The following is a 21,411-nucleotide window of genomic DNA, read 5'->3' as shown; positions in this document are numbered from 1 at the left end:
TATTATATTTTGTTTAAATAAGTTTGTTCTAAGGAGAATTTAAGATATTTAAATATGTTTGAATAAAAAATAATAATTTTTATATGGTAAATTAACTTAAAAGAAAGAAGAAAAAAAAGCAACTGAGAAATAATAACAAGTCAAATTTTCAACTTTATAAAATTAGCTGAAAAAAATTGTTCACAAATTTAAGATGTTGCACACACTTTTTTTTAAGCAACTTTCCTAAAAAAAATGTTGAAATGGAAGATTATAATCTTTCTTAAGCATGTTCTTATGGGATAAAATAATAATTACGTACTAATGTATTAATGCATGTACTAATAAATTAATGCATATGGTTGCATGATGTACATAACAAATTATGTGTAGAGATACTTTTAATAATTTTGAAAATAATTAATGGGAAACAATATATATATTGTGATGCATATAGGCTATGTTGGAAACTTGTTTAGAACATTAAAAAAAAATCACCAAATTATGAAATAACTTTTTTTTCTTTTTCGTTGATTGTGATTTTGTTGGTTTCTAACTAGAAATCAAACATTTACAAAGGTTTTGAGTTTGAATTCTAGTCAAAATCTTTAGGTCTATTAAATTACCATTAGGATTTATGACTAGTGATTCACTATTTGATAATAAACATGTTCATAATAAACATAAAAAAATTGTCTAATTCTCATGTAATCATAATTATTGTATTAGGAAGGTCTCAAGATCGATAACATATCGGCCCCTGAATGTCAAGTGTTTGAAAATCTAACACATATATTTGGTTACCGACATTGAAACTAACAAGATGCATTGTTGGGGACAACTTGACCAAGGTTGTACCTTTGCCATAATTATTATGAAAAGTAATGTATGATTGTTACAAAATAATAAAAGTTCTTGAATATGTTTAATGATCAAACCTTCAATGGTAACATTTGTTTACCTATAAATATATTTGCATTAGACCTTCATAGGGTATGTATCATATACTATACATTTTTGAGCACATGCTAACTTGGGCATCAAAGTCCCTTTTGCACGTACTAACCACTTGACATTTGGAAGCCGAGGATTAAGGACTTTCCATTGAAAAATTTTTGCACTCATTTTCCAACAAGAACATTTGGTGCCCACCATGGGGTTGTTGCAAATTTTTCCTATGGATTCTACATAATTGAAACAATTGCAAGAATAGGAGCTTTGCCATGCAAGTCTTATGGAATGTCCAATAACTCTCAAATGCTAACGAAGTTGTAGTGAAAGTTATAGCAATGAAAGGCATAGAGTGAGTTACAACAAAAATGACATGAAGAATAAATGGCTCTTCTTAGACAATAGAACACCGTGTTGTGGCAACTAATTGAGCAATCCCAATCTAACACCAGGATGTTGGATTTGGATCCTACATGGAAGTCGAATTCCTCAAGCTTTTTAGAGGACTCAACCTTTTCTTACAGAATGCCATTAACTCATGCAACGCGTTTTAGGGGAATTTGACCCTCTAATACATTGTGACCTACCAGAACATCAATACACACTTCACAACAAGTCGAAATGTCAACACCCCACTTTGTCACAATACTAAAGGAACTTCATAAGCACCTACTCACAAATAAAATAATGAAAGTTACCTTTTCAAGAGGATGGGAAAATTTAGGACTCGATAAGTATGACGGGACCTCTGAACCTAATGATCATGTAAGCCTATATGTTCTTCAAGTTAACATGCTCACCAATGTGATGATGTTATGTGCTGCTTGTTTTCCACCTCATTGAAGGGTGCAAATTTGAGGTGGTTTACTCATCCGTCTTTTTAATTGGTGAATTCTTTTCGAGTTTTTGTCTCCTAATTCAACACACAGTTTGCCATTGATGAGTCACACACTAGGACCTTGACGACTCTTATCAATGTCAAATAGAGAAAAGATTGATCTCTCAAAGCCTTCATGGGCAGGTTTGGAGAGGTTGCTTTCAAAATTCCCAACTTAGCCTAAGGGTTGTTTTACACCAGATGTTATCGATATTAAAGTTGGGCCCATTCTTGGGTAGTCTATATAAGAGGGAACGAGATCAATCCTAAATAACTTTTTATTCTCAACTTAAAGGTGTAATCAATACAATTGTTGGTGGGTTTGTTGGAGGTGGATCAACCAATTCAACGAAAAGGCAACACCTGTGCTTAGTGAAGTTAGTAAATACGACAGTAAGATAATCCCTTTTTGGAAGATGTTGTTGATAACCTTCACTAATGAGGATTTTAAAGGTTTGGATCTATACCAAGATGATCCTATGGCCATCACAATGGAAATGACCAATTCCGCTACGATGAAAACCTTAGTTTATCAATGCATCTTGGCTGACATTTTACACATGTCCATCTTTCGGTAACTCTAAATTCCTGTGTCAAGCATTAAATCCTATAATGATCAACTTGTCAGCTTCTCGGGGGGAACAAGTTGATAATCAAGGATATATTGACTTGTTAACCACCTTTGATGACGAGGAGAAGAGGAGAAGGACGATTAACATACGTTATATATTTTGTAGTATAGCGAGATTTCTATGTTAAATTATTTAAATCATAATTAGATTAGTATTAAACAATAATGAAAATATTACCCAAGTACAATTATCTGCTAATTATGTGTCAATTTTACAATTGTTATGGAATTTTAGTAGACATGTTTTCTGATGAAAATGGACCTATGATGGATTAGGCCATTTACTACGAGTAACCTGATGAAAGACCCTTACTTGCTATTGTGGAGTTATATGTTGGCTATCCCATTAAACTAGTATACACTTTTGACTCAATTCCTTAGAAAGAATGCAAAAAACTCTCAACCTAAGATCAATTTTTTCTCTCTAAGGTGAATCTAATGGACTTAGGTTAGTAATATGGTATTTCCAATTATATATGTAGTCATGTAAACATGTTGTAATTTGTATGTATGACTATTAAGCATGATATTATTCGTTAGTTTCTATCATTCTAAGTTTTTGAATTACTCTTTGTTGTATTTAGTGCATTAATCATTATTTGTATAATTTCACTTTAATATACTCAAATACATTACTTATCTATTACGAAATTTCACATAAGTGGGTTATCTTGTATGTAGCATGAATATGTTGTTATAGTGTGTATATCCAAAAACAGAAAAGTTTTTTGGTTAGAAGTCTAACTATTATGTATAATTGTTTCGTTCTTCTTATTGTTTGTTATAATTTGTATAGTTTAATCTTTAAAATAGTTAATTGAAGAATATAATGTTATTTATGTTAATATGATTTTAATTATTTTGTAGACAAACCTCTAGAAGTCATTTATTTAAGTGCATAGAGTATGATGTTTACATTTTGTGTAATATTACGTATTTTTTAATTAATTATTTTTGATCGAATATAGAATAACCATTTTTATGACATTACAATAATATTTTTTTTCTTTTTACATATTTTCATGTTATTATTTTATTTGTATTTAATGTATAAATATTTAAATAGTACTTATTTCACAAATAATTAGAAAAAGAAGACTCTTACTGATTTAAATAAAAAAGCTACGTATGATCAATTATACCTTACTAAACGATGTTATCATATTCAATTGTAAATTGTATTTGTGAATAAATAAATAATTTTATATTTTTTCTTTTTGAGGTCTTTATAGTTTTTCCTTCAAACTCTCATACAGCATCGTGATCCGTCTAATGCTTGACTTCGATTAACAAAACTCAGATTGAATTTAAGTTTATTTTTATTTTTTTTCTGATTTACAGAAAGGAAGATGAATCTTAGTTAAATCACACACACACGTGTATGTATGAAAATTGATTTTTGTTTTGGTACAAATGAAAATGAGGTGAATTATTATCCTTTTATTGATTGGGTTTTCCTCCTCTTTATATCTTTTTTCTTTTTCAAGCTTTTATCTTTTTTTATTATTTTTTCCTTCACGTTTATCAATCTATGGCTAACAATTATATTTAATTTTATAGGTATTTCGCATTTTATTTCAATTGAATATATTCTGATGAACAAAACTCACTTTAATCAAATATAGGTTCTATTTTTTTTAATTATAATTTTGCAAGTGTGAAAATAAGGAAAATATTTTATTTATTAAATTTTAAAATTGTTTCTATTCTCAAAAGTGTCATATTTATTCATTCTTTCATGCATAACTTAAATAGATTTTATTTTTAAAAAAATTGTAAACTATTTTTTTTGTCATTTTTGTTTATTATTATTTATATGTTTAACTTTTATTTAATAAGTACGAGGTATGATCTTTATTTATTATTATTTTGATTTGATATTTGATAACATTAACGACTATCTGATGGAAGATAATGATAAATAATCTATTGGTATGTAAGGAAAATCGATAAAAAAGACAATGCAATAAATAATAAGATCATTGACTTTTAAATATAAGTACAATCTGAAAAATTAAAACTTATTTTTTTTTATGACAAAGATATATATATATATATATATATATATTATTTATAAGTATATTATTAATATAAAAAATTTACTCATTTTATTAATAATTAATATTTAATTTAAAATTTAATTGATCATTTTTAATTAATTTTTTTTCATTCACAAAACTTAAAATCGATATATTATTATTTAATGAGACCAAACTACGAGTTTCACATTTGATCTAATGACTTGTATATATTATTGTTTATTTTTAATATGTTATTTTTTTTTCTTACTTGACATTTAGTTTACTTTCTAACTTTTTTTTTAATTTTTTTTTACAATTTATGTATTTTGAGATATCACAATAGAATTATCTTAAAAGTTTAAATATCATTCCTCTCCGTCATTTTTACATTTATTTCAATATTTTTATCATCTTATCTAGTTGCATATATCATTATGATATTTTCATATTTATTTTAATATTTTTTTTAACTTCATATCTTTATATATATATATATATATATTTGAGCATATCATTTTGACATACTAAATTATTTATTATAATGTTAAAATATGACTTATGTATTTATAATTGTATATTTATCATAGATTTTAGTTATATAAAATAATATTTATCCCATACATACAAGTTATTATTATTAAAATATACAAAACATAACTGGTAATAAGAATTAAGACATATAAATTTATAATTATTGAAATATGCAACACATAATTGGTAATACAATCTAAAATATATAACTATGCAATTTAATAATTACCCAAAATAAACTTACTTATTAGAAAATAAATAATAGTTTAACTTAAATACTTATATGTATATATATATATATATTTTTTCTTATTTTAATTAAATAATTAAAATAATATCTTATAACATGAGAAGCAATTTTTTTTTAATCACACGCGTACCTAAAAACCAATGTTCTATTTAAAAACAATTTCTAAAAAAACTTATTTTCTTATAATGCAATTAACTATTTAGATCAAAAGTTATATAAATAACACCTTATACTTAATATTGTAAAATAATCATCTAAATATTTGTTTGAATATTATACAAAAAATTATAGTTATGAACATTATATATTTGTGTATAATCACGAGTGTCATTTGATCGATTTGATAAAAATATTTAATATAAGACCAAAAATTACGAAAACAAATGTCTATAACAATAATAAAATAGTCTTTTTTTTTTGGTTCGTCTCTGGAGTTCTCACTGCTGATAACAGTGACTATTCTCTTCGTTATGTTGGAGACACCTCAAAAAGTGTAATAGCTGATCCCAAGATTTAACGCGACTGCATACACAAGACAGGATTTGAACTCTTAACCTTACTTAAGCGTGGATCAACCCCTGTATGTGTGAATACAAAATTACTTAATATTTGTTATATGTATCAATTAACATATATTTTTGTAAAAGTAGACGAGTTTTGTTGTTATTATGATACACATGACATTTATTTTATTACAGTACAGTAGAAGCAGCAGAATGTAAGAAATTGTAACGGGGCGCGTATTGCGGTTGATAAAGAAATTCCCGCTTAAGAGTTTGAAAAGACTTTGTTTGGATGGAAAGGATGATTTTGAAAATTGTGGGCGCGCCAAAACATTCTCTTATCCCTCCCTCTTTCTCTCTTTATTTAATGCTTTCATTTCATCATCTTTTCTTTAACTTAACCTAACCCATCCATGGCTTCTTCAGATCCCATCTCTTCCCGCCACTACACCTACAACCGCAAGCAAAAATCTCTCGGCCTCTTGTGCACTAAGTAACTATTCTTCTTCTTCTTCTTCTTCTTCTTCTTCTCCTTTCTTCTCAATTCAATTCATTCATTCTCAATTCACTTCTCTTTCTCTTTCCCTCTCAGTTTCCTCAGCCTCTACAATCGAGACACCGTTCATTTGATTGGCCTTGACGACGCTGCTTCCAGATTAGGTGCATTCTCTTTTGCTCTTTCGTTTTTTCCTTTTCAGATCTAACTCATTTTTATTTTTCAGGAGTCGAGAGGAGGAGGATCTACGACATTGTCAACGTTCTCGAAAGTATTGGGGTTGCACATCTTTTATATATATATATATATATATATATATATATATATATATATATATATATATATATATATATATATATATATATATATATATATATATATTTTAAATCTAGCAATTCTCATTAATTTTTGCTTCGTTCTATTAATTCTGATCCGTGCGTGTTTTAGGTCCTGTCAAGGAGGGCGAAAAATCAATACACATGGAAAGGTTTCGCCGCAATTCCTCTCACTCTCAAGGAGCTCAAGGTAATTCTATTTTGTGTTAATTTATGACTTATGCTTCCAAAATTATGCCAAAATTTTAATTTTAAGCTTGTTTTAATTTTGTAGGAAGATGGCGTAAAGGAGAATTCCAATTCCTTGCGCGGTTCTGGCAACGACACTGATAAAGTGAGTTGTGTGCCAAATGCTGGAACTTTTTTCTTTCCCTCTATCAAGTGTGTATATATATTATTACTTTGTGACTAATTAGCTGGAATCGATTTGTTATTGACCGTGTTTTTAGGTTTCTGATGACGAAGATGATGAAGAAACGCAGTCCAATTCCGCTACTGGAAGCCAAAGCGACAAGTTAAATACTAATTCTACTCTTCCTAGACCTGTGAAGAATGGTAACTAAATTTTATTTTAAACAAAAAAGAAGTTCAAGTTTTATCTTTTGATGTCGAAAATGGATTGTTTTTAAATCTAAGTGATTTTTTTTCTTTCGTTTATTAGGATTATCAAGTTGTTCAAGGGCTTCAATAATTTTTGTCTTTATTTCCTGTTGGTAGATTACCTGAACACCGAATTTTTTTTAATATAGAAATTATTTGATGTAACATGCAACAATATGCTGTGTAAAAACAAATAGAAGATTAACCTTCAATCGGACCAGCAAACTAATATAAAAAAGGGCAGCGCTTTTAATTTATTTAAGGTGGTATTTTCATTTGTTATATATAGAGAGTAAGGATATGTTTATTTTAGGGGTAAACTTAGTTGATTTAGTAATTCATGTTTTTAATTAAATTTTAATAATTTAAAGTTTTTAATATATAAATTTTTTAAAAAATTAGAAATTGTTTAATATTTTATTTTATTAATTTAAATTAATAAAATTAAGTATCAAATAATTTTTAATTTTTTTAAAAATTTATAAATTTGGTCTATATATTAAAAATTTTAAATTCAATGATTGAATCGTTTAAATTTGATATAAAATATGAATTATTAAATAAAATAAGTTTAAATATATTTATTCTTAAAATAAACTAATCCTTTATATATATATATATATATATATATTTATTTATTTATAAAGGAGTTATTTTTTTTTGCATAATGTAGGTAGGAATCTGGAGTGTTTTTTTTCTTTGCTGATGGCAGCGTTACCAACTGTTGCATTTTAGTTGGTACTAATTCGTGCTTTTGAACTATTTGTGAAATAGCTGTGATGAACAAGAACTTTGAAACATGAAAATGTCGTTGTTAACCGGTTGTACTATTTGCAAATGTGGTTTATAGTGTTTCTAAAATGTGTTGCAGAAAATCGGAGGGAAAAGTCTCTGGCGCTGCTTACCCAGAATTTTGTCAAGCTCTTTGTCTGCTCTAATGTGAGTGTTAATTCAAGTTTCTTGGGCATTCCAAGTTTATATATCTTTTCATTAGCCGTGTAACATGCTGATAAGTGATATATGTTGTTAAAGATTAGCAATCATGACTCTAATCTACAGGTGGAAATGATCTCCCTCGATGAGGCTGCGAAATTGTTGCTTGGGGATGCACACAATACATCAATAATGAGAAGTAACACTCAATGATTTACAGTTCTTTTTCGGTATCCGTGACAAAAGTGTAAATTTCTAACTCTTTTCCCACTTGTACTCTGATTTGGCGTTGCAGCAAAAGTTAGACGCCTATATGACATCGCAAATGTGCTATCTTCCATGAACCTTATTGAGAAGGTGATGCTCGCCACTACCTTATCTCTTATTTGTGTGTTCACATGATTTTGTCTTGTGTCGTTTACTCGTTCCGTTTATTATAAGTCTGTATCTAAGCATATTCTTATCGTCAGCTGACCATGATTTTTAAAATTGATAGACGCATACGACGGATACAAGAAAACCAGCATTCAGGTGGCTAGGTCCTGAAGGAAAGACATGCAATGAGTCACTTCACAAATCAACTCTCAACGAGTCTAGGAAAAGGACATTTGGAAGTGATATAACAAACATCAGTTTTGAGAGAAATAAAGTGGAGTTGTTCATGAATGAGGATTTGAATCGGAATCCTAAGAAGCCAAGAACTGACAATGATATTGGCCTGAGTCAGGCAGATGAAAACAGCTTAAAACAAGTCACAAAACAAACATCGAAGGGCTATCAGTTTGGTCCTTTCGCTCCAGCTTGTGTGCCCAAAGTTGGAGCCTCTGAAAATGATAATGTGAAGCAGGTGCACGACTGGGACAGTCTTGCATCTGCTCACAATCCTCAATATCAAAACGAAGGTAATAAATATTCACCTTTCCACAACACAATGTTTGGCATTTGTTATTCAATCCATGTTTTTATTTTACATAAAATGTTTTGTACGGTATTTTTTTTTTCCCGGATAATATCTTGAGTTGGTTAACAACAAATATTTTAAGCTAAAATCTTAATTTTGTGTCTTATAATATTTTAAAGTTTTAATTTAGTTTTATTTTAATTTTTAGATTTAACTTAATTTCACTTATTAAATATGTTAGCAATATTTGTCTTTTGTCTAAATTTTTCAAATATTGTTTAGGAATATTTATGTGATTGAGAATCATGGGTGTAATTTTTATGATTTTTACTTAGTAGATTTTTTTTATGTGATTTACATAGTGGGAATCAGAGGTGTGATTGAGAATTATAGGCATGATTTTCACAACTTGACATTTGATAAATTTAGACAGAAGATAAATATTGTTAATATTTTTAACAGGTGGAACTAAAATGAACCTAAAAATTATAATGAGACTAAATTAAAATTTTAAAATATTATAAAGAATTAAATTCAAGTTTTAACCGATATTTTATAAGCGGTGAGTTTAATTTTTAATATTGATGCGAGAACTTTGTCGATAATAAACCGACCTCAAGACTTAAAAAAAAAACATTATTGTCTTCGTGAGCCCTCAAGATTAAGGATGATAAAAAAATCCATATACCATACACCTTTACATAAGGTTTGTTATGAATTGAAAATAATTAATTAAATGAATGCTTATTTATGAATAGGTAGAGAGTAGTAAAGTATTTAAATCAGTGGCTATTTGTATTTATTAAAAAGTTTTTTTAATTATATAAAGTCAATTAATTTAATTTATTTTAATGTAATTAAGTTACAAATTATTTTTAGCTTTAGTTTTTATTACTTTTTTAGAACTCATTTTATATTTCAATCAAATATTCTGTCAATAAATATAAAATTTATTAGACGGGTGAGTTGAGACTATTATTTGCATCAACTTTTGCTATCTGTAATCGAAATTTAGTTTATCTAATCATTTTAAGAAACAAAAATAATCTTTAGGATACTGTTGGCATAAAGAAAAATATGTTTATCATTTGAACTTGAGAATACTTATATTTTTGTTTGAATTTTCTGTTTTATTTTAAATCTATATATAGTTTAACAATATATTTTCTATTCTTTCTTTAAAAGATATTGTTTATATGTTTTGTTCCATGTCGCTGAAAGTGCAGGTGAAGCATGGAAGATAATTTTACGAGCAGATAATTTGAAATAATTAAGATTATTTTTGGTTAATTGTAATATTATGTGGAGTACATTTTTATAACTTTTTTTTTATTCTAATAATCTAAATGTTTATCCCTTTCAAAATTGATTTTCATATATTAAATATGAATGATTATTTTGTATGAGAGAATTTTAAATTTTTTTATGATAGAATTTTTAGATATCTTTTTAACCTTTCAATTAATATGATTATTATTTATTATAATTATTTATGAATCAAATTCTAATCTTTTAAAACAAGTTACAAAAAAAAATTAAAATTAATCTTATACTATAATATAAATTTAAAATATAATTTATATATTTAAAAATATTTATTTATATGAATTTTAAATATAATATTTTATGTATAATTTATTATAAATTTTAGTTATATTTAACTTATGTATTGCAGATATTTAATTCTAGTCAAAAGTATTTATGGAATAAAAAACTTCAAACATGTTTGTTATAACAATTCTTGAAAGCTCATTTTGGGATTCAGAGATTAATTTGGTAATTTTATATTTGATTGTTGTTTGTGTTAATATTTGATTAGTAAAAGTTATTTTTTTAAGCATGTATTAGTTTTTTTTTGTTTTTTTTTTTTAAATAGTGTATGGACCATTTCATTGAAAAAACAAAATCCGTCGAGCCGCCGATGCGGTCAATTGTTGGTGCAAGACCGCTCCTCAGTCGAAGCATGAGACGCCCTTCCTTCGTGCTCCGCAATCTCATTTTCAAAGCTCTGATGCGCCCCGAGGCTAGGTTCCTTTGTGGCACCTTTTATATATATATATATATATATATATATATATTTATTTATTTATTTATTTTATGAAAACGGTATTAATGTAGTTCACGTGTTGATTTGATTTTTGTTCCGAATATAAATGTTTTTCTTTTATACCTGAGGGCTAGGTCAGCTTTCCTCCAACCCTTATCCCACGTAAAAATTGATTCTTAAACTTTCGAACCTGGTATGAATGGAGATGCTTTAAAGATCATTTAACCTTCATTATTTTTATTAATATTCAGTAGCTTGATTACCGATATGACGATTGTTTTACTTTTGATTCAGCTTTGAGAGATCTCTTCTCCCATTACATGGAAGCATGGAAATCGTGGTACTCTGAAATTGCTGGGAAGAGGCTGGTACAAATTTTGTGACTTATGTCCGCCAAATAGTAGGTATAAAATGTTTAATGCATTTTCTCCATGCACTCGCTGAGCTTCCATTTAGGGGCTCACCCAGGTCAGCTTAGGAAGTTCCCTAAATTATTTATTTATTTATGCAATGTAGAAATCATATCCGCTTCTCTACTGAAGCTGTTAATTTATGGAAAATAAAATTCGAGTTCTTTTAAAGGTTGCATTATTTTTTAAGTTATGAAAGCGAATTGTCGTTAATTTCACCATTGTGAAACAATGGAAATGTTGTCAGCCAATTATTTTCAGTTCAACATTAATTGCTTTTTGATAGCATTTGAGTTTTGAAGACCTTGGTTCCTTGTAATTTGGCAAAATGGAAAATATTACAAGGAAATTTATTATTGGAAAAAGGAAAAAAAAAGTGTGGATATATTCCGAACTTTATCAATGTAAGCCTTATGACACAATCCTAGGATATTTTAAGAGCTTTCTCTCAATATCTAAATACCCAACAGAAAAGAGGCTTTTCCAAAATCTTTTATCACAGACTTCATTATTTCGGATCTCTGCATCTGTGGTTGGTTTAAAAAAAAAATAATAGTGAGAAATAGAGTGGAAAAAATAAAAGAAAGAAAAATAAATAAATAAATAAAAATAGTTAAAAAGTAAAATGAAAATGAGTTTGTTTTATATGAAAATAATATGTAAGAAAATATTATAAAGTTATTTGATTTGAATGGATGAAGAAAAAAATAAATTTTAGTTAAAAAATTATAATTTTATCCTTTGAGATTATGATTTTTTTTAATCAATTAAATCCTTTTTTTCAATTGAATAAATCAAATTTATTTATTTGGTTATATTTGAATAGAACCTCTTCTTACCGGAGATCGGCCGTAGGGGATGATCTGCTAGGTAAGATCGTTGAGCCTCCTTTACTGGGTACGCTTGTTGCTCCAAGATGAGGGTGATACCTGCAAAAGAGACTTCGATGCTAAATTTAGTGTTTGTGAGTGTATGAATCTTGTATAAGTAATGTACATATTTTGTGTGAATTTAGGGTTTTTTTTTTGGCCTTGAGCCTGAGATCAGTTTATGACCTATTTGGATGTCGAGCTGACGTGGCCTAGTGCGTGTCTGAGGTCACGTCGTGTTGAGATGCCGAGCTCGAGCTCGGTATAGCGATACAGATAGTACAGAACCAAATAAATATTTCATTGGAATGTTGTTTATTTAAACAAAACAATTTTTAGGGAGTTATATTATTCAAATAAACAACATTTAAATAAAGAAGACACTTGAATTTGAACGACATAAATTTGATAAACTTAAATAACTATTCATTATTAATACTTTTATTTTAAACTTAAATAACATATATATTCAATTTAATTAACAGTGTTGTTCCTGTATTAGGATACACACTTCACTTGTCCTTGTTGAAGCGGGTCTGGTCTTGGGTCTAGGTCTTCTCGCTCCTTTACGAGTAGTCCGAAGTGAGGAGGGAGTGTCTGCAAAGACACTCCAACGCTCAAGTAAGTGCTTGGCGTAATAAATGCGATAGTTGAAAGTTAGTTATGTATCTCATTGAGGTCCTATTTATAGTAATTCTTGTTGGTCCGTGATTAGGGACTGAGCCTCGAAAAATTAGGGGACTAAACCGGCACATTACGTAAATTAACCTCTTGTTAATTGTCCTGGCATAAATTCGTAACTTGGCCGAGCACACCGACATGTTCGGCTCAGGCAAGAGGTGGTCGGTGTACTCGGCAGAGTCGTTTTGGGTCGGTCGGGTCGGGTATTCAGGTATTCGGCCTAGTCGGTTACCATCCGGTATAAGTGTATTCAAATATATTTCACAATATTTGAATAAAAGTAAGAATCTTTGTATACAGATTTGAATAAAACATAAACAATGTAAGTCCATTCGAATAAAAATAATTTAGCTATCTGAATGAGAGAACTTTATTTTTCTTTCATGTTCAAATAAGAAAGAAATTTTAACATAAATAAAAGTGTAACAAAGAATAAGTTTTCTTGTGTCTTCGTTATTTCCTCTCAATTTTGAGAAGAAATTTATAAATGAAAGGTTCATGTCTATAAATCTCTTATTTTACAAAACTCATAAATTAAAAGAGTAGCAAAATTTTTATTGCGGTATTTTTTCCCCCTCCACTATTTCATTGGTTTTCATGCCTACAGATCACGGTGTTAATTTTAGGCAGAAGAATCAGAATAAAAAAAAAAATATTCTAAAGTAATATTATAATTTTTTTTACCAAAATAAATAATTTTGGACACGTAAGATACGGAGGAAAAAAGAAAACGTTAGAGTGGGTAATGATTTGTGGAAAACATCATTCAGAGTGATGAGGTTACACTGTTTACACAGAAAATGTCATTGGTACTGACATTTTATGTTCATCAAGAAAAAGAACAGAAAATGTCAGCACTAGTGATGTTTTCTATTCAGTTAAAAAAAACCACAAAATGTCATTGGTACTGCCATTTTGTGTTCATAAAAAAAAGGCAACAAAAAATGTTGGTACCAATGACGTTTTTTGTTCATAAAAAATTAACAACACAAAACGTCATTGGTACTGACATTTTGTGTTTGACTCTGGCCACTCTTAACTACTCTGAAACCCTAGGCTCTGAACCATTGGGGACTGACACACGTTTTTTGACTATGAAACACGTCATCAAGGGTGACGTCTATCATTCAGAAGTTATGTTATATATAGATGAATGAGTTGCTGTCTTCGACCATTCTCATTCTATAAACCGTGGATTAGATTTTGAATCTTTGAAGAAAAAAATTCATGTGAAGTTGAAATTGCATCATAACCAAATTGTTTCCAGCATTACTTGCAAATATTTGCATTGTGTGAATCCTGTTTTTTTTTATCTAGTGGTAGAAATTGTTGACGATGAAGATGTTGCATGCATGTTTGATAATTTTCAATGGCAAAGTCATATGAATATGATAGAATTATATATTGTTGTTGATATTGTTGGCACATCTTCTTTTTCCTTATAAGAAATAACTACAACAAAAGAAGCACATCAATCTCTAGTTTTAACACAGTCAAATGTAATGAGTAGTGACCATCAGTTTGAGTAAACAAAATCGCCACCAACAAATCATCCTGATTTAAACGTTGATTTTGCAACAAACATAAGTGACGATGATGATATCAATGTTGAAGAAGATAATGAAATTGCAGATGATAGCTCATCTGACGAAGGTAACATTGAGCCTCCCATAATGAACGAATTAGGTAATTATAAATGTTTTTTGTAGTTTGATTTTCATTTAGTAATATTTATTATTCATATTGTGCCTGTTGTAACCGTATAGGTCCATCACAACCTCCATTTTGGAGCAATACTCCACATTATAGTTACGTTGATTGGTCTCATCCAGATCAAGAAATGTGGTATGGTGGATTAGATGTTCCCAATTCTTGGCGCGTTGGAGATGAGTTGTATGTTGGGCTACGTTTTCATACAAAAGCTGATGTACAAATGACTGTTAAACACTACTCTATGAATGCTCATCAAACATTTGTAGTTGTTCAGTCTGGATTGAAGGTTTTGTCTGTACGATGCCCTAATAGTAATGAAGGTTGCCCTTGGAAACTAAGGGCTAGTATGTCCACTAAATACAATAACAAGTGGGTCATAAAGAAATAGGGTGGTTGACACACATGTATTAATGCAATATTGTCTCAAGATCACAACAAATTGGACTCAGAATTCATTTGCGTTTGCATATTAGGTAACTTTATCTATACATACTTTTCAAAATTTTTAAAATAAAGGTATTTTTCATAATAATGTTAGTAATATTGTTAATATTTCATTTTAGGAATGGTTAGGGAAGATGCTTCCGTGTCAATATCCTTAATTCAAGAAAGAATAAGTGGACAATTTAATTATAAGGTTTCCTTCAGAAAGGCCTGAAAAGCAAAACAAAAAGTCATTTCAAGAGTTTTTGGTGATTGGGAAGATTCATACGACCTTTTGCCAAGGTGGTTGGATAGAATGCTAGAATGTTGTCCTGGTTCTGCTTATAGACTTGAGACAACAGAGTATGTTTCAAATAATGTCATCGACGCACGTTTTTGCAAGTTTCGCCGTGTGTTTTGGACATTTAAACCTGCCTGTGATGCATTCAATTACACAAAACTTATCATACAAATTGATGGAACATTTTTATATGGAAAATATCGCTACACTCTATTAATCGCTACAATAAAAGATGGTAATGCTCGCGTTTTACCGATTGCTTTTGCTGTAGTCGAAGGTGAAACATTAAGTGATTGGTCATGGTTCTTGTCAAACATTCGTCGGTATGTAACTACAAAGCAAGACATTTGTTTAATATCAGATCGACACCAAAGCATCAAATCAGTTGTGGCAAATGAAAATAATGGTTGTCAACTACCGTATGGCTATCATGTGTATTGTATTCGTCACATTGCAAGCAATTTCAACCATCGGTTTAAAAATGTGAAACTCAAACAAGAGCTGATTCACATGGGTAAAATATTATTTCCTTCTTACATTCTGTGTTTTTATAGTCCATAATATGTTATGCTAAACTCTAATGTTAATATTTGGATAGGCTACACAACTTGCAAACATAAGTTTACTAGAAGACTTGAACAATTTTGTGAGATAACCCCAGAAATTCGTCGATGGATTGATGGGATTTCGTTAGAAAAATGGAGCCTTGCCCATGATGACCTAGGTCGTAGATATGGTCACATGACTACAAACTTGTCTGAGGCTGTCAACAAGTTCTTAAAGGGTGCTCATAACCTACCAATAACAGGTCTTGTAAAGTGTTCATATGCTAGGTTAGTTGAGTATTTTGTGTAAATGTTAGGTCAAGCAAATGTGGAGCTTGCCGTTGGTCAACGATATTGTACAAAATTAATGGATGTTATGCAGAACTACCAAGAGTAGGCAACATCTCATTTTGTTCGAAGATATGACTATGAGGCCAACATATTCAAAGTGGAAGAAGCTTTTAATCCAGTTACACAAAGAGATGGTCATACTTGGATAGTACTTCTTAATGAACGAAAATATGAGTGTGGAGCTTTTCAAGCTTACAGATATCAATGTTCACATGCCATTGTCGCATGTGCTTATGTTCGCATAGATCCCTTGACCTATGTTGATGCTACCTATTCAAATGCATATATCAAAGAGGCATATTCTGGCCAATGGTACTCGCTTGCAATGATGACAACATTCGTCCTACCAATGGACCTCACATTGTCCCTGACCAAAGTATGTTGTGTGGTAAAAGCTATCCGAAATCAACACGTATAAGAAATGAAATGGATTGGATAGAGTCACAACGAAGACAACGTTGTGGACATTGTAGGGTTGAAGGTCATAATAGAACAAACTGTCCGCAACTAGCATCAAATATCATTGATGACCTAAATCATTAATGTCTATATGGAGTTTTCATCATGTAATATTCAGTCATGTGTATTATTTTAAGTATTTGTTCTTCTGTCTAATTAAGTATGAATTATTTTAAATTATTGGTGCATGACTATTAAAGACAATAATGACTGAACATGGATTAAAAATTTTAATTCATTACATAATTAAATGTCCTAAAAACACAAAAATATAACATACAAATTAATCATCTCTTACGCCTCCATCGTGGATCTATCAGATCATGAGGTGACAAAATACATTGACGACCATGATGCTAGCACCCCGATCTGGGTTCCTTCTTATATGGTCCTCCTCTTTTACTTCTTCTGTAGCAAGCGTCGTTTGTCCAAAACCTGGTTGTTCAAAAGAAGACTGTCCAATAGAAGTAGGTAGTCCAAAACCTGGTTGTTGAAAAGTAGACTGTCCAATAGAAGTAGGTTGTCCAAAACCAGACTGTCCAATAAAAGTACGTTGTTAAATAGAAGATCCTCCAAAAGAAGTACCATGCATATCATCCTTGCCATATCTAAATGGATAATAAGGTGTTGACGGGGTCATCATGTTGCTCGTATAAGGATATGGAGTCTGTGTTGCTTGAGAAGGAACATAGGTACCAGATGAAGGTGGTAAACATGAATCAGATGGAGATGAAACATAAGCAGCAGAAGTAGGACTTTCTCTACTAGTATCACCTAAAGTATAAACATATTGACTATAACCCCCAGATGGTGTCATTGGATAAGCGTAATAACTACTTGCAGGGGGGTCATGTGATGACACAGATATATCTACAAGCTGGTGATCTACATGCCTGCATCGACGTCCAAGGCCACGACTTTCTTGTCGCCCCGTACCAATATCTTCCACAACAATTGGTTCGAGCTCATCTTGTGATGATGGTGGAACACCTGTAGAGGGATACTGAAGTCAGTGGAATTCACCGTATACCTCTAAACAGTTAGCAAGATTATCAGTCAATTCTTGCATTGAAAAACTGCTTTTAGGTTATGTTTTAGCCTTATGATACATTTCCTCAATAGTGTCCTCCTGTAAATCAAAATATTGTTATTTGTACATGTTCAACTTAATATAAAACACAAATATAAACAACCGGAACAATTAATTATAAAATATTTATTATTATATGTTACTTACCACATAACCTTGTTTTGCAGTAATAGGCCCAATCCAACATCTGGTGTGTCTTTTATACCACACCATGTACTTTGCATTACTACTTAAAAGTGTAGTAGTACAAGCTCCTTGTATCTAAACACGATCTAACCTTGTTTCCCACTCGTGTAGAAAGACAGCATGCTGAACTCTCCAATCAATGTCATCTTTGTCGCGTAGAGTTAGATCATGCAAATTATTTGGTTGACGTGGAGGACGAGGAATGTGTTGTACCATGCCAAATTGGCGCATCACACGGTTAGCATGGTGATACTCAATAATATGAAAGTCAATTAATGGCATTACCACCCTACAAATATTTGTGTTCTCTACACAATATGGTGGTAGAGAATGAAAATATTGAAGGGGTGGCTGCCAAGCAAACTGCAAACAAAAAATACAAAATGTCATAAATGAATACTAATTTGAAGATATCCACTTTTAATTTGTAATGAATAACAATTCTCAACGTATATCTTTATCTTTCATCTTATTTAACGCATCGTGAATCTGAACAACAGTTCTTTGTGTCACTTGCAAGGCACTATTCCACCTAAAAATATGAAAAATTAACAAGTTAATTAAAATTATTTGTCTAATGTTAAATGTAATTTTTAATAAGGCAATTTAAATTAAAATATTACCTTGCACCTAAAGGAACACCAAAAATATTTCGTGGTGCCGTGAATGGTGCAAAATACAGCATCCGATACGATGCTCACAATTGCAGTAAAATGCATGCCCCACTAATTTCTTTATTGTCATAATTAGTGGCAACAAACAGTTCTCTATATAAATGAGCAAGCAAGGCTGATCCCCAACTAATTTGCCCACATTGGTCTAAATCTATTAACATCACCAAATATTGCATCGGTACTAGAGTTGAAGACTTGTCAGAGAAAAGCATCCCTCCAAGCAACCGCAAAATATAAGCTCGGGTATATCATTCCATTTGTTCAATGTTGTGCACATGCATTGAAACATCAAAAAAATGTTCATCAACCCAGCTCTTCTTCAGCCTTTTACCTTTAATTGCATTTGCTGGTGGTGTTATTCCAAACAAGTCTTCAACAAGTGGGACCCATCTATATGTCGAACAACCACTACTTGGGTCTCCATGTACCTTTTGACCTAGCAAAACTGAAACATCTTCCAATGTAATTGTACACTCTCCAAATGTCATGTGAAAAGTGTGTGTTTCTAGTCTCCATCTCTCAACTAATGCTGAAATTAAATGGTGGTCAATAGGAAAGTATGAGATTTTTGCCACTCCTAGAATCCTTGCTCGTGCAAGGTACGGACTTAATTCGTCGGGAATTGACCCATCTCGATGACCACTCTTGGTAGCTCTTCTAATACGAAGAACTGTATCAACCTCACCATTCCATATGTGCTTAAACATGTGAATTGATTCCATAGTCAGTAAAGAATCATCAATGGGTCCCGGATTAACTCTTTTACGAGGCATTATGAAATTATACAAAATCAAGAAATACGTACATAAAATTTAAATAATAAATACCGTAAACCCCTAAATAAAGAATAATCAATTAAATCCTCAACAAAATAATCTTATACTACTACATCAATATTATATAATTAAAATCACACAAACAAAAATTATTACACTTAATTTCGTATAATTTAAATTTTGTAACACAAAAAAATGGCAAAACACCTAATTTGCTCCTTTATAATAATTAATAGTTTCAATATCTGGTTGGCGTTCCAGAACGGGCCGTTCTAGTTTCAGTACGGGCCATTCTGGAACGCCAACTAGAAATTGAAACTATTGGTTATTATAAGGGACTAAATTAGGTGTTTTGCCATTTTTTTTGTGTTATAAAATTTAAATTATACGAAATTAAATTTAATAATTTTTGTTTGTGTGATTTTAATTTTATAATATTGATGTAGTAGTATAAGATTATTTTGTTTAGGATTTAATTGATTATTCGTTATTTAGGGGTTTAGGGTATTTATTATTTAAATTTTATGTACGTATTTCTTGATTTTGTATAATTTCAGAATGGCTTGTAGAAGAGTTAATTCGGGACCCATTGATGATTCTTTACTGACTATGCAATCAATTCACGTGTATGAGCACATGTGGAATGGTGAGGCTGATAGAGTTCTTCGTATTAGAAAAGCTACCAAAAGTGGTCATCGAGATGGGTCAATTCTTGACGAATTAAGACCGTATCTTGCACGAGCAGGGATGCTGAGAGTGACAGAAATCTCATACTTTCCTCTTGACCACCAGTTAATTTCAGCATTAGTTGAGAGATGGAGACCAGAAACACACACTTTTCACATGACATTTGGAGAGTGTACAATTACATTGGAAGATGTTTCAGTTTTGCTAGGTCTAAAGGTACATGGAGACCCAATTACTGGTTGTTCGACATATAGATGGGTCACACTTGTTGAAGATTTGTTTGGAATAACACCACCACCAAATGCAATTAAAGGTGGAAGGCTGAAGATGAGCTAGGTTGATGAACATTTTTTTGATGTTTCGATGCATGTGCACAACATTGAACAAATGGAACGATATACCCGAGCTTATATTTTGCGATTGCTTGGAGGTATGCTTTTCTCTGACAAGTCTTGAACTCTAGTACCGATGCAATATTTGGGGATGTTAATAGATTTAGACCAATGTGGGCAACTTAGTTGGGGATCAACATTGCTTGCTCATTTATATAGACAACTGTGTGTTGCCACTAATTATGACAATAAAGAAATTAGTGGGGCATGCATTTTGCTGCAATTGTGGGCATGGTATCAGATGCTGTAATTGTGGGCATGGTATCAGATGCTGTATTTTGCACGCTTCACGGCACCACGAAATATTTTTGGTGTTCCTTTAGGTGCAATGTAATATTTTAATTTAAATTGCGTTATTAAATATTAGATTTAACATTAGACAAATAATTTTAATTAACTTGTTAATTTTTCATATTTTTAAGTTGAATAGTGCCTTACAGGCGACACAAAGAACTGTTATTCAGATTCACGATGCGTTAGATAAGATGAAAGATAAAGATATACGTTGAGAGTTGTTGTTGATTACAAATTAAAAGTGGATATCTTCAAATTAATATTCATTTATGGCTTTTTGTATTTTTTGTTTGACAGCCATACCTCTAATATTTTCATTCTCTACCACCATATTTTGTAGAGAACACAAATATTTGTAGGGCGTTAGTGCCATTAATTGACTTTCATATTATTGAGTATCACCATGCTGACCGTGTGATGCGCCAGTTTGGCATGGTACAACACATTCCTCGTCCTCCACGTCAACTAGATAATTTGCATGATCTAACTTTAGCGGAAAAGATGA

The 21,411-nt window shown here is 30.6% G+C and overlaps 2 protein-coding genes across 6 annotated transcripts; both read left to right on the top strand.

The window, feature by feature from the left end:
* Window positions 1-5,353: 5,353 nt before the first annotated feature.
* On the top strand, window positions 5,354-13,399 carry DEL1 (DP-E2F-like 1). 5 transcript variants are annotated; one of them, XR_014434153.1, is made up of 13 exons: window positions 5,354-6,236; window positions 6,336-6,403; window positions 6,466-6,518; window positions 6,687-6,764; window positions 6,849-6,908; window positions 7,024-7,129; window positions 8,046-8,113; window positions 8,207-8,306; window positions 8,403-8,464; window positions 8,604-9,009; window positions 10,885-11,036; window positions 11,350-11,459; window positions 12,292-13,399. XR_014434153.1 is itself a non-coding variant. In XM_029269368.2 (12 exons), the coding sequence occupies exons 1-11, from the start codon at window positions 6,157-6,159 to the stop codon at window positions 11,436-11,438; spliced, it is 1,170 nt and encodes a 389-aa protein (XP_029125201.1). In that variant the 5' UTR covers window positions 5,364-6,156; the 3' UTR covers window positions 11,439-11,459; window positions 12,292-13,399. The 5 variants fall into 5 exon arrangements, 3 of the variants coding, with proteins under 3 accessions (XP_029125201.1, XP_029125200.1, XP_020203469.1); XR_014434152.1 differs by lacking the exon at window positions 12,292-13,399 and having other exon boundaries at window positions 11,350-11,636; XM_029269368.2 differs by lacking the exon at window positions 10,885-11,036 and having other exon boundaries at window positions 5,364-6,236.
* A 2,068-nt stretch (window positions 13,400-15,467) lies between these two features.
* Window positions 15,468-16,891, top strand: LOC145958119 (uncharacterized). The gene is made up of 4 exons (XM_083074595.1): window positions 15,468-15,966; window positions 16,051-16,285; window positions 16,418-16,660; window positions 16,744-16,891. Exons 1-4 carry the CDS (start codon window positions 15,468-15,470, stop codon window positions 16,889-16,891), a joined length of 1,125 nt encoding a protein of 374 aa, XP_082930721.1.
* The last annotated feature ends 4,520 nt before the right edge of the window (window positions 16,892-21,411 follow it).

This window comes from Cajanus cajan, chromosome 5 (genome assembly GCF_000230855.2).
Source record: "Cajanus cajan strain Asha chromosome 5, NIPB_CcT2T_4, whole genome shotgun sequence".
Lineage (NCBI taxonomy): Eukaryota > Viridiplantae > Streptophyta > Magnoliopsida > Fabales > Fabaceae > Cajanus > Cajanus cajan.
Note: the sequence above shows the minus strand (reverse complement) of the source record. Positions and strands in the feature narration are given on the sequence as shown.

Bases quoted from the DNA above. Each gene is read 5' to 3' on its own strand.
- DEL1 (XM_029269368.2), top strand. From the start codon at position 6,157: ATGGCTTCTTCAGATCCCATCTCTTCCCGCCACTACACCTACAACCGC. The intron at 6,237-6,335 runs GTAACTATTCTT...TTTCCCTCTCAG, and splicing joins CTCGGCCTCTTGTGCACTAA to TTTCCTCAGCCTCTACAATC. The intron at 6,765-6,848 runs GTAATTCTATTT...TTAATTTTGTAG, and splicing joins TCACTCTCAAGGAGCTCAAG to GAAGATGGCGTAAAGGAGAA.
- LOC145958119 (XM_083074595.1), top strand. From the start codon at position 15,468: ATGCTAGAATGTTGTCCTGGTTCTGCTTATAGACTTGAGACAACAGAG. The intron at 15,967-16,050 runs GTAAAATATTAT...ATATTTGGATAG, and splicing joins ACAAGAGCTGATTCACATGG to GCTACACAACTTGCAAACAT. The intron at 16,661-16,743 runs GTACTCGCTTGC...GTGTGGTAAAAG, and splicing joins GAGGCATATTCTGGCCAATG to CTATCCGAAATCAACACGTA.